General features: G+C 38.0%; 1 protein-coding gene across 1 annotated transcript in view; it reads right to left on the reverse strand.

Moving 5' to 3' along the window:
• Positions 1 to 7822, reverse strand: part of F5 (coagulation factor V (proaccelerin, labile factor)) — a 30406-nt gene extending 22584 nt beyond the window's left edge. The window contains exons 1-5 of the mRNA XM_010013606.1: positions 7662 to 7822; positions 4533 to 4624; positions 3040 to 3162; positions 2024 to 2236; positions 288 to 431 (exon numbers count right to left, since the gene is read on the reverse strand). Of these exons, the coding sequence (XP_010011908.1) occupies positions 288 to 431; positions 2024 to 2236; positions 3040 to 3162; positions 4533 to 4624; positions 7662 to 7822 (733 nt within the window). The remainder of the gene's footprint in view (positions 1 to 287; positions 432 to 2023; positions 2237 to 3039; positions 3163 to 4532; positions 4625 to 7661) is intronic.
• Positions 7823 to 14398: the final 6576 nt, after the last annotated feature.

A 14398-nucleotide genomic window follows, 5' to 3' on the forward strand; every position in this document is an offset into this window, starting at 1 on the left:
CCCATCAGCTGAGTAAAAAAATGAAGATTTATTTCTTTAAAGTTAGAAATCCTGCTCTTTGTGCAGAACTCTTCTTAGAAGTAATCTTCTTGTTCTTATCAGCAATATGGCATGACTTCCTTCCAGCAGCACAGTTTCTCTTCTAGGATTTAGATTCTTACAGACATGTTCTAAAAAAGGCTGTATCCCATGCCTCCACATTCCTGTTCTCTTGCACAAAAAGCAAACAAAGGTAATATTCAGTCTTCATCAATGTTATTTTCCTTTCACATTAGCCTGAATGGTACCTGGTAATGTTCCATCAGTATAGCCATTAATTGTGTACTTGAGTGATGTCGATTTTTGCCAACTCTTGTCTTCATCAAACACACCGAACATCAGTACATACTCCTTATCAAAAAGTTTCTGTGACCCATCCTCATTTAGGCTTCCTACGAAGAAGAAACAACAGGTCTTGGTTTGAAGCATAAGGAAAGTAGTTTTCATACCAATGTAGTGGAATTAATATGTATTTAATGAGCTTGCTTCACCTGTTAGTATGCACTGGCTGTGCCTGACCAAAACAAGACCTTAAGGATGCTTATAAAGTAAATTTTATTTCTGAAAGTACTTTTGGGTTGGGTAACCATGAAATCAAAACTCTGTAATATCCCAGAGGAGATTAAACAACATGCAGCAAATTGTCTCAGGACTATTCTGGCAATGTGTTGTAGGGATCGCCTTAATGAATCGGAGTGCTAAACTGTCATCTGCCCACAGTCAGATGCTGGCCCCTCTTTTGAGACTGAGAGGCAAAGAGAAGAATGATGGCAGAGTCACCTGCAGTGCAAACACTGCCTTTTCAAGCTACACTGAGGTCATCAGCTCCTTTAAAATGCATAAAGCCAACCACTCATCAAACAACCCTTACACACAAAAAACTTTAAAAAATACTGCTGAATTGGATCAGTTATAAGAAACCATTTAACTGAGTTTGTGATACAGGTGTGACTTCTATCAACAAGTAAAACTAATTCTGGACATGCCACACGTGCAATTTTACTGATTCTTTCTCTAGACTGCTTACATCAAAAACTTTCATTTGCTACTTCCAATACATAATCCAGGACTAAGTAGATGTCCTCCTGAACTGCATGAACTAAAAATTTGCGAGCTTGTTGATTATTCTACTTAGGAAGAGACACTAGCAGTGGAAACAGTTATCTTTAACGTAATCCTTCTTATTTATAAGAGGCACAGAAGTCTCAGAGTAGCAGGGGAATTTATCTGCTTGTCACACAGTCAGTGCTTTAACTCAGAAGTCCACCTTTTATACCCTTCCCAGGTTATACTACCTTAACATGTCAGACTGTGGTGGGCTGACCCCAGCCAGCAGCCAAGCACCCTCACAGCCATTTCAATCCTTCCCCTGTCCCAGCAGGATGGGGAAGAGAGCAGGAAGAACAAAAGTGAGAAAACCTGTCTGTCAATAAAGATTGTTCAACAGGTGAAGAAAAGAGGGGAAAAAACAATTCTTGAAGACTTACCATCTGTTCAAATTTGGACATATTTTCAAATGACTAGCAAAAGACACATTGCTCTGCAATTTCAAACCCTTACACTACAGAAGAGTGTGCTACAGCCTCTTGATCAGACAGCCTTTAAAAGGCATGGGTAAAAATTATTTCCTGCCTTATTCTCTGGCGTGGCTGAACCATTTTGAATGAAGCTCTAAAATACATTTATTCTAGGGCAAGAAATTTGAGGCCATATATTTAGCAGTTAAACAAATGAAAATGCAACCAGGTCAGGCAAATGTACCTAGTAATAGTGCTCTCTGTCCATCCTGTAATTCTAGGATGGATCTGCATGAAAGCTGGCATATTAAAACTTTAACATCAAAAAGAAAAATGTTAAAAACCATTTACTGTACACTGCATGTAAAGATGTGAAAAGGAAAATAATGTATCTTCCCCATTATCATACAACCTTATTAAGAAATGAAATTGTACTACCTTATAGTAGTCTTAAAGCATTTCATTACCTTTCTTACAGATAATCAGTGCCCCAATCAGACCAGAGTTAAAATCCATTGCCATGTTCTCATGAGAATAATATGCATAAGTAAGACAAGGAAGGTCAGCTTCTCTTGGACCAACTTCTTCTGTTATATCCCACACATATGTGTAGACCTGGCCTGGAAGCACAGCATCATCTCGTTTTTCTACAGATGATGTTCGGTCATCATACAGGGAGCCTGTCAAGAAAAGAGTCAGTAGGGTGGCATGAAGACAAAGAGCAATTAAAGCATCTGGAGTATCTTCTGACAACCAGTTCACAAAACCATTCGGCAGACTAGCACTGCCTTGCTGCCTCAGCCCTTTTGTGCAACTCCATGTGATTAGGTTGCAAAACTCTTTTTGTACCAACACAACAAAGCCTTCAATAAATTTGTGAACTGTAGGTCAGAGCTCTGGCTCAGCACCCAGGGCAAAGCAAAAAGCTCACTCTGTGCTAGTCAATTTGTTCAGAGTTTATGATCTCTTTTTGCTAGTCTCTTAAGGGTTCCAGGAGCAAAACACCACAAAGCTGAGCATGAAATGCTGAGTATCAGAACAACATGATCAGCACTGTTACTTGCCTTTACCAATAATGCCCTGATGTAAGCTATTGCAAGGGATATGGGAAAGTTGGTGTGGTTGGTTTTTTTTTCTAAGATCCTTCTTTAAGAGTTTTCATGTCCTGAAAAGCGTATTTTGCAGTTACATGGGGGTTGGACCAGAAGACCTCCAGAGGTGCCTTCCAACCTCAACCACTCTGTGATTCTGTGAAACAGTATTTGCACACAGGTCAGGAGACTGTGCATGCCAGATGAAACTCATATTCCTGGTGTTACACTGATGAACAAGAAAGGAGCTAACAACAGGTTTGAAGTTTTAATCCATGCTCAACAGATACTCATGTTACTTATATCCTCAAATACTGGTCTGAGCTCTTCTCAGTATTTCGTGTAGTAGTCTACAAGTAAATGAACAAAACATGGAGTTTTATAGTATTTACCTTCTGCATTTTTACTGTAAACTATGCCTTGGGGATGAATACTGACTGGCTTGTCAGCCATATTCTTAAGATGAACTACTAAAGTATCTCCCACTTCAGCATGCAGAGTTGGTCCCAGAAGTCCTGTAGTTATTCAAGATAAAGGAAAATGTGAGCAAAACAGTATGTTTAGTGAAATGAAAAGTTCTCTCTTCAAGTAAGGGAACATGAGCTCTCAAAGTACAAGTTGCTAAATTAATACAGGCAGAGAATGTAATACCACTGCAATGAAGATTTACCCTTAAAAAGGCATGTGGGGATTAAAAACTTGCAGGCTTATAGGCTGGAATGTTATAAATAGTGTATCTGGCAATAAGTACTTAGAAATCACAGGAAAACAGTAGACTTTGGAAAAAAAAGAAGAAAGTTATTTCCGGATACAGAAAATTCATCAAAAGGCTCATGTTGAGCTTCATTGAGAATTTCTAGGAATCATTCACACACAATTGAATTAAGCAGTTTTAGGAAGGCAGACATTTTATAGTTTAAGAGTTCAGAGAAAGGCATTCAAGAACATTTGAGTAGCAGTCTCAACGCCAGAGGTCACAGAACAAAAAGATCGTTCAAACCCCAAGTGTTACATCTAAAGAAATAATAAATTCCATGCTGCCAATTTCTTGAAGCATTGCCTGCTAAAGGTTTCAAGAGGGGCTTTTATCCCCACTGCCCATGTTGCAAAAATCAGCAATGGAAGAAATCTGCTAAGACAACCTTTGTCTTACTTGCCTCTTTTCTTGTAAACTATTTTTTAACTTTCTTTCTCGGAAAAGAGAGAAGCAGTTTCAGGTAACACAGGACAACAAAACTGGAAGGAATCAGTTGCCTTTTAGGGCAACTTGTAACAATTCCATACCACCAGCCTCACACACATTTACTTTGAAATTTAAATCTGAACATCTAATATCTGAAGTCATATTATCTATTAATAGGAAACACAGAAACACTATTTAAGTACTCTGCATACGTACCAGAACACAAGTACCGTATTTATGTATGGCATAAGTAGGACTTGCCTCCAACCACTTAAAGCATCTTCAAGCAGTAACAGATGCAAGTGAAGCGGACACCTTTCACACCTAACCTTACAGTTTTACTTTTCCTTTCCACTGATCTATGTTAAATGTATTTAACCTCAGGCCTCACGCTCCTTCCATGTGAATTTATACCGTCACCACTGTGACTGTGCTGTACCTGTCTAAATGTGTACAGGAACTCCCATCAGATGCTGAAAACAAAGGGAACAACTTTCTACCATGCAATTAATTTGCAGATAGCACTGAACCTCTGAAAATCCAACCTCTCTATGGCCTTTGAAAGCCTGGTGCACTGCAGAGACCTCATCCCCTGTGCCTATTTGGTTAATGTGAAAAACAATGGACACAAAAATACAGGCTTGTAATTGGCTTTATAACAAGCAACAGACAAACATACTCAGACATTTCCTTCCTATTTACCTGCAAATTTATTTGCTGGCTTTTCTTTTTTAAAATCCACTTCATATTCTCTGTAAGCAATTTTCTTAAACATTGGATCTGAATGTTCCAATCTGAAACCAAAGAATAAAAAAAAATAAAAATACAAATTAAAAGGACAAAGACTCCCAGAGATGCCACTGCTGTTTAACAGACTATCTCAGAAAACGAATCCTGGAATCACATTAATCACTTGTATGTTTTGCTGAAGGCAAGGCACACAGTCCAACTCTTTGTAGTGTCTTCCCCTCTCCTTCTTACTCTGTTGAATCTAAGATGTTCCTGAGGTGGGCCACTTCATACCGGACATTTGATTACAGTACCTAGCACACTTTACCCCTGATTTTGCTGCTGGTTTCTATAGGTCCTTTTGATTCTGAAGATGTCTTCATTTTGTCCATTTAAGACACAGAGGAAGATGTCTTGACCATATCTTAAGCTAAAAAGCATCTGACAAAACACAGTGAAAGAAACCTGAATTTCTATTAATTCAGCCCCATGCTTGAACTTTAAGACTCACCACAAAGATTCTACAACCACATTAACAGCTCCTGTTGCAGCAATGGCCTTGGAGGCAACACAAAACCGTTCCCTGACAACAATTCACAGTAAGTCAGAAAATTGCTTTGTGAGAAACAGTGCAAGCGAATCAAGCACCCAGTAGACCACACAACACTTTCCTAGAAAATATTTAGGCAAGCAGAAGGAAACCAGCACACAACACTACTATAACAGAAATACTGATGAGAAGAGAGCTGGAGAGATAATAGCCTTTCTTATTTATCGGCTGATTTCTTGCAGTACGTACGATGTCTGGATCCAACAGTAATTCCACTTGCTTTTTTTAACGCCCCTTCAGGCACATTTGATAGTGGGGAGCTGATGGGCTGCTCAAACACAGAGGCTGGGCGGCCATAACACTGTGAACTTGCTTCAGTGACATCCAGGGTCCATAAGGGGGAGATCTCTTTTTGTAGAGGTCTTTTGTAAATCCCTCTACAACACTCACAACAGAAGACTCAGACAGAAGCAGTTCATACTCCAATTCATTCCCCTCTCTTTAAAGACACTGATAAAATTTTGTTCCACTCTTTAAGAAGGACCAAATCCACAACCTTCATTGACAAGTGTTGCCCTAATGTGGCAATGTTCAATATAATATGCCATAAGACTATGGGGTGGAAGAGGAAATTGATTATCAGTGCCAACTGCATAGCTAGAAGGAACAAAGTGCGTAGGTTGCTAACACTTCGGAAATCTCAGACTACGCAAGCAGGTCTAGTTACATAACTTTGGGGAACAGCAGCAGCAACGCTGCACACACACATAACACTTTTACACTTTGCTCTCAAGTGTCTTATAAACATCACTTGTATGTGGTAGCAAACCTTTACAAAGATAAGATGACTGACTCTTGGAGAAGTTAAGTGTCCTTTTCTTGCCTGTATGACTGGAAAATTAAGGAAATAGTGCAGGAAGAAGCCATTTTCTTTTCAGCCTCTCTTCAGTTATTTAGAACTAACGCAGCAAAGTATCAGATTTTTACACTGTATTCAGATGATCAGATTCTACCAAAATCAGAGCAAGTTATGCAGCCAACTGCCACAGTGAGTATCTTTGTGGTTTGGGGTTTTTTGTTTAGGGGTGGGTGGTTTTTTTGGGGTTTGTTTTTTTTCCCTTTTCCCCTTTGTGTGGTTGGTTTTGAGTTGAATTTCTGTAAGTTCTACAAAGTTCATCAGACCCCTTTAGGATGTAACTTACTCTCAATACTTACGTGAGATATCTCAATAGGCACTGTGTATGAAAAATTAACTAATCAAGAGTTTCAACAGTCTATCCACAATGTGACGTTTAATAAAACAGCAGCTGATGCTTATATTGGTGCTTCCAGTGCAGATAAAGATGAATCTCTAACTACTAAATTCACATGCCCAGGTCAATATTTGAATAGCATTTGGCTTCACATTACTATGTCTAAATCCTGTTTTCTTCCGTCTTGCCAGTTTGACATTATGCTTATATCATCTGTATTACATTTCCAAGCATAGTTTTAGAAATCATAGAAACTTTGTTTTAATTAAGTCTCGAAAAAAGAATAGATAGAAAGTCTAAATCTGAACTGGAAATGTCCTTTCTGTAACATCCAGAAATGCAATACATATTAAAAAGAAAAAAAAAAAAGAAAAATCACAAACTGAACCATAATGAAGAAAACAAGCTATCCACCAATATACAAAATCCTATTACCCTTCAGCGTAGGAGAACAAGTACTTTGTACCATTTCATGCCACTTCATGGACAAATAAAACTGTGTATGGTGACTATAGTGAACACAACATAAGAATGAAGCCCAATTTAAACATAATTCTAAATTACATCCAAGTTCCATCATCTGTAGCATTGCACTTGCAGTGTTTATAATCTTAATCATAATCATAATTTGTATTAACAAATAAGATATTTTATATACTCGATTTGCATATGCATGTAGGCTAGACATTCTGCAATGGTACCTGGAAATAAAAAATACTTAATAAAGTTCAGCGATGCTTGATCCCACACACTTAACCAGCAGAACTCAGGATAGCAATTTCAGAAAAACTACCAAGCAACTCAGAAACAACATAGCTAGTTCCAAAGTTCATTGGGCTCTGATTTAAGTGAAAGTGATAGTATCCACACTGGAACATATTTATCCCTTCAGTAAATTCTAAAGTCTGAAAGTTTACAAAATTTCACCAAACCATGGCTTAACACTGGTAAAAATCTATATACCTAAAATAATTACATTAAATAAAAACCCCAAAACAACAAACATCGACCCACAAAGAAGATGATAAAAGCAAGTCACGGAAGATACTTAACAAAAGTGCTCTGAATATATAAAAGCAATTCTATCCACTAATGAAGTAAATAAAATGGAGCTTTTTAATACTTCATTGGCTCTGGCCCAAATCATGCTGTTTAAAGTCACGCAAGTTCCTCTGAAGTCAACAGATCAGGCTCTAAAGTCCTCCTGTGCTCTATAATTCCACAGGAGATGGCAGATAGAAAACTCTTACAGTCACAAGAGAGGGCTAGTTTCATTGTTGTTGTCCTGTACTTTGTTACCTGGACTTTTCCTCAGGTTCCAGTCTGTAGGTCCAGCTAGTGATCTGAGCAGCTATATAGTGCTCCCTGACCTTCATAGCTCCCACCACATGCTTCTCTGAGTCTGGCCACCATGAACCAAGCAGAAGGAAGAGAAAAAGGCACATGCAGTGGAGTGTCATGGTACAGATGCCTGTTGATGCTGGTCTGGAAGACAAGGCAGAAACCGCTGCTTTTATTGCTGTTGCTGCTTCTAACTTCCCCTTAGAAATGAAATAATTGTGATGCAACAGGGTAACAGCATTTGCTATGCTCAGGTCATTGCTCTTCACCTCCGCCTCCCCCTTACTGACCAGGATCCAGTAGAGATAAACTGTTTAAACTACCTTCCTTCCCCTCCTCCACACCATCTTCAGTGAGAGACAAGCACCAAGAAGCAGCAGCTTCAGCCCCACCACAGGCTGTGGTTGAGTCATTGTCCACTGAAGCAGCAGGATATCAGAGGTAGAACCAATTACTTACAATTACAGGATGTTTAACTTGCATGGTTTGGAAGAAGGGGGGCATATTTTCTATCTTCCAAGAAAACAGAAACCTGGCGTGGCTGGCACTGATGGAAATTTCCCAATTAGATGCTACACCTCCTAAGAAGTCATTCCCACTTAGAAAGCAAAATGCTGAGGGATTAGGTGTGGGGACTAGAAATGGATGTAGAACTAATCTAGTTCAGATCACCATATACTGCGTACTCATAATAGTGAGTAAATCTTCCAAACATGCTGTCAGCTTGTTTGGTTCCCACTACACTCTTAAGTACCTCAGGTAATGGATAACGAACAGGCTTCTCAGTGGCAGCTAACAGGTCAGCCTGAAGACTTGCCCATAGTCAGAATCCATCTAATCTAGTCTTGATTAGGATCTGTTGACATTTATCAAAAAAGAAATTGTTAGGAAAATATCTTTTGATAAGCTGATTACCAATGTCAGCTGTATCACCAAAAATGTTTCCCTGATTTTGCCAGTGCTGAGAAGTTTGTCAAAACAAGAAGAAAATTGTTGAGCATGTTTCCTGTACACTGGGATTACTGGAAAAAGCAAAAATCCCTACGTATTTTTTCATGGATAAAAGTTCACAACTTTTTCAATGAACATCTATGATCACTTGGACACTGTAAGACTACAGACATCATGGAGAAGCTTCAAGGCAGCATGCTTAACTTAAATTACCACCTATTGCATGTGTATGGAGTTAATCACTTGTTTCCATGAGCCACTTTGACACATTATGTATGGAATGGATTCAAACCCCAGAATCCAGCAACAATTAAGTTGGACCAGAATGTATGCACTGATAATGAAGAGAAAATCTTAGGTAAACACAGTCCAATAGTATTTCATTACTAATTAATTCTTGCTTTAAAGAACTCACCATAATCCTTAGTAAACTACAATAATCTTTAAGTAAAATTTACATTTGTCTCATTTTCTACTGTGGTCCCAATCTCATCTCTGGCTCAGGATCTATTTCAATGCTAGTGCTTAAGAATTTGACAGATGATGTGAAAATGCCTATGGTCTAGATTTTATGAAAGACATCTCTGGGCAGATGGACAATTCCGTCCTTTGATCCACAAATGATGTTAAGCAATTGATGCTGAAGTTCCTGGCACACTCTGTTAAACCTAAACCATCTTCAATTTTAAGTTAGCTTGTCTCGTCTCCAGGTCTTCAACATTTATACAGAAGCACATAGAAAATATCATGCATCTCTATCAGAACAGAGATTGACTTGTGTTTGTGTCCAATCTCTGCCCTCTGGGCTTTACAGTGCTATTCCTAAAGCTCCTTCCCATATAGGGATTTGAAGACCTTTTTGTATTCCTGTGTGACTGGCTGAGGGGATGAAACTAAAATACACTTTCAACAAATTTTCCTATGATTCTGTTTAATGAACTAAGTATTTGAATTTGAACTTTCCATTATAGGTAGGTTTTTAATACTTCATTCTTCCCTGTAATAAAAGGCTAAAATATTGCAGGATAGATGTTAATACCCAGAATACCTGCTAAAACCCCTTGCTTTGTGACTGTGAGCTAGGAATCATCAAAGCTGACATCAGTTACTTCTCTTTTATCCATATTGATGAATTTGGAGGTTGTATTTTTGAAATTCTTAGTCAGTGAATCACACAGTACCATTCAAATGGTAAAATGAATCAAAATGCGTTATTACATCAGTGAAATTACTTTCACAAGGGTGACTGATAATACAGGTAGTTTTAAAGTATCAAATTAGACCAGGTATACTTTCCATTAAGCTATACCGAGTAGCATGTATTACCCTTCCTTAATGCTTTAAGAACAAAAAGTCCAATATTAGCTACTCCCTTATTTTGTCCTCTTCCTGCACCACTTAGGAACAATGTAAGATGGAGCTGCTTGAAATTATCTGGCTCAGCCTGTTATTGGTGTGGGTTGCTTTTTTTTGGGGGGGGGGGGTGGGGTGTTCTTGGTGGTTTTTTTTGTTTGGTTTTTGTTTTTTTTTTTTTTAATGTGTGTTTTTGTTTTGGTGTTTCTTGTCTTCTTTTCTCTAAGCTGTTGCATCACATTGACTCTTCTAGGCTTTGGGAAGTTTCAATGTGTTCTGAAAAACATTATTAATAACCCAAAGACCTTGTTCCCTTCCAACTGACCATTAATTTCTAGTACCTGCAATTATATCCTCTGTCTGACCTGGTGAAAGTCTAATACATACACGTAATATTTTAGTTAGCACTGGTTGCCTGGAAGCTATTAGTCACATGACAAGTGACTACAGAATACATTCTTCAGGCTGAAGTCTTCTAAGACAATCTAACTTTATTGTCTATTCATACATTTAGCCATGATCATCTTCACAACACTGCACACGCTGCAAACTTCCTATTTTATCTTCATTGCTTACCCACACGTTCAAATATAATTTACATTTGGTCACCAGCAACATCAAAAGATCTCGTTGGCAAAAGCCATGCATGGTGGAGCATGAGTCTAGTCCATACTGGCAAAACAATCTCTGCAGCACAATGAACAATGTTATTCCCAAAACAAAGCAGGATCTTCGGGATGTACGACTGATACTGAAAATGCCAAATGAAAAAGAAGCATGGAAAAAGAATCATAAGCAATACATTGTAATGCTAAAACCAGGTCTTAATCTTCTAACTGGGGAAGATTACTGTCTGTCCTGACACCCAGTAATTATGGTCTCGATTCCTGTAATGCTGCATGTGAGAACATACTAAAAGAATATACTTCAGCCTACTGCTCCGAGGCTGACCTCTAAAACTACCTAACATTGCCAGTTTTTTATCCTGAATAGCTTAGGCTGAGTTTAAGCAATCAAGAACAGATAACAGTTTAAAAAAAGAGCTGTAAAGTGGTGATTTGCAGCTTTCTGCAAATTATAAATTAGGACTCACAACAAATTTGGTTCTACTTCATCACAAACACTATCCTAAATACTAGCAGGCAGCCATATCCTGATGGTTGCCATCAGTTTTAACAGTTGTATTGTAGTGGCTGACTGAATGGGAGCTAGTATTGAGAAGAGTTGTAAAACAATTATTGAACTGGTTGCTAGTAATGCCCTGGCATAGATCTCCCACTCAAACACACAAATCAATGCACCATGTCCGGCAAGCGTACTTTGCTTAGTGCGAGGCTAAAGGATTTCATGGGCAAACAAGGAGTTAATTATTGATCAGCAGTGAACACATGATTCTAAAGTAGGTAAAAGACAGAGGGGACACTTACCAAACCCACCAGGCACAACTCGGAACAGAAGCCATCAGATAAGTATCTTCACTTCTGCAAGGCAGCACTAAAGCCAAGAAAGGTTAATCTGAAATGGCTCATATTAGAAGTTTAAAAAAGATGTACTATGTCAAAAATCACATAAGCAGGCAAAAAGAAAAGATGGCAGGGAAACTTAGACTTTCTTTCAGACAACAACTTACTCAAAAGGAAGTTGTCTTTCTGTATTTGAATTGGATGTTTTTCCTGTCAATAGATTTACCAAAACCAATTATTTAGTAGGACCCAAAATTGTTTGCACAGAAATGCTGAATTCAGTGAACAATCTCAAAGAAAAAATAAATTAAAAAAAAAAATTTGAAATTCAGTGCCTTAGCAAAACCAATTATTTACCAAAACCAATTATTTAGTAGGACCCAAAATTGTTTGCACAGAAATGCTGAATTCAGTGAACAATCTCAAAGAAAAAATAAATTAAAAAAAAAAAAAATTGAAATTCAGTGCCTTAGCAAATTTGTCTGAAGACCACTGGCTTTTAGTCTGAAAAGGATTCAATTTAAGGAACAGAAAGAGGATACATTAGTTTCCTCTCTTCAAAAACTACATTAAATAACATCTGACTCAAAATTTTGGACTGACCCAAAAGAAGGCTTCCCCCTGTCTCCCCTCCCCAGGTGTTTAATTTTTGTCAGAAAATTTTCAGTTAGTCTCCACAAAGAATTTTGCTCCTACTCTACATCAGGCTTGTGTTCTCTGAGTTCCAGTCTGTCTTCTTTATAAAGAGATTTATTTATTTGCCCAGGTTACAACAGACATGCTAAATCAGACCAGCTGCCCTCATGGTAAGTCAGTCTAGCAGTATATTCAACTTGGTTTGCTTTCTGTAGAGAATAATAGTACTAAGAATACCAGTGCCTGCATGATGTTAATCACGTGGTAGAGGATCACAAGAGTTTGCAGCTAGGAAGATTTGCATATTTTTATTATAAATCCTTGCTGGAATTGAAAGTGGATTATCAAAAAAAAAGCACCTCTTATCAAGCTGTATAGATATAATGCTATGGATTAACTTTTTCGTCTTTCATATAGTTCCTACATCCATGTATTTTTTTCATTTTAAAAAAGTAGACTTAGAATAATTCTTAGAAGTTACTAGCAGAGAAGGTAATTTTTCAGTAGGAAAGCAGATAGGTATGTTTCAGGAAGAAAAATGAAATCAGTAAGCTTTTATTCACGATTAAGACTAAAATGCATCTGTCCCTACAGCCTTTTACAACACCCAGACAAATTAATGGCATTCTAGTTCTCTAGTAATGGACCAGGCTGTTTGTTAGCAAGCTGGTTAAACAAGCTGCACTCTCCCACACCTGAAAATCGAGCCACAGCAGGACAAAGTCGAAATTGCCCTCATTCTTTAAGACTATTTTCACCCTTCATTATTTATAATTTAGACCTTGATTAGACTTTTAGAAGACTAAATACAGATTTGTACTTCCCATGTATTGATTGGAAGTTACTGCTTTCATTTTTTCCTTCTATGTTTATTTTTTATTGGAAGCAGGTCTTTTTTGTATTTTAAAAGTATTTCATGTAAATTGAAGACTAGGTGTCTTAAGTTTGACATGATCATTATTTTAACATCTTTGCAAGGTTACTCGCTTTGCATTGTAACCCATTCCCTGTGAGTTACTTTGATTGGTTCAGATTCAGTAGAATCAAAATTTCACCCATGTCTTCAGTGCATGCAGCGCCTGTAAACTAGAATGTACTCAATGTCCAGGACCCAGAGATAGAGATCTAGAAAGCAAATAAAGAGCCACAAGAACTGTAAGATGCACAGCAGGAAAGGTACTTCAGCAGAGCAGATCTTCTCAAGACCTATTTTGATGCAGAGGCAAAATTCAGGCAATTAATGCATATGTTTGTAGCAGTTCCTAGAGCAGGAACTTTACTTCTAACAGGAATTTTAAACACAGAACAAGATTAGTATACAGCACAACTACTGCAAGTGTACCCAGGTCAAATTTGCTTGCTACAGTAAAGCCACTTCGATATCCAGCAGAGCTCCACATATTAGTCAACAAGCACCAGGTCTTGTAATACCAGGTATTTCTGCATTACAAATGCCATAAGACATTAAATATCACGACGCTGATGGAAGCTGCTAGCAAGTTCTCTTCAGTTCTGCTGCTCCTGTATTTCTGCTAGGGTCAGAGAAAAAGGCCTTCATCAGTTTATAGTTAAAAATATATATATATCCTGCCACTTACTTCCATCAACAGCCTGACAAAGAAAAACGTGGTATTTGTTAACACACTGGAAACTAGCAAAAGACTAATTAACGTTCCTAAAAGAGGATAGACAACTTTTAGGAAAAGTGATGTTTCAAAAGATTCTGACAGAGCAGAGGAAAAAAATATGCATCAGTGCTGGTTATTTTAAGTCATAATCTGTCTTTGCTCCCCTCCAACCCCTGTTTGCTGGGTGGAGGACAGCTACTTCCTTTGTTACCAAAAGACCCAAAACATCCTGGAGACTAGTCTGATAGGGAAAATCCTATGGTATGACTCAGTGGGTGTGGTTAAGTTTTAACAGTTTTCAGCTCCATTACTCTTCACTTACATAGATATTGCTTAAGATATTGTCCAAAAAAGAGGAAGTGAAGATAGATATCAAGAGAGGAAAGCCAATTTAAGCATAGTACACAGAACTCGATTACAGGCTGTCATGTAAGAGCATGGTACAGAGGACAGACAGCCAAGACGGGGATCAGCTGTGCCAGAACAGGGACCAACCTTCCTACCCAACAGTAAATTCAGTCAATTGCAGACATCCAACTTCAGATTACTTTGCAGAATGCAAGCTGGATGTTTGGAAGAACTGAAAGCTAAATAGAGTTTAAGTGAACCTAATAAATACAAATACACACACACATATATACACACACATACACACATATATATA

This window comes from Nestor notabilis, unplaced genomic scaffold, assembly GCF_000696875.1.
Source record: "Nestor notabilis isolate BGI_N333 unplaced genomic scaffold, ASM69687v1 scaffold264, whole genome shotgun sequence".
Lineage (NCBI taxonomy): Eukaryota > Metazoa > Chordata > Aves > Psittaciformes > Psittacidae > Nestor > Nestor notabilis.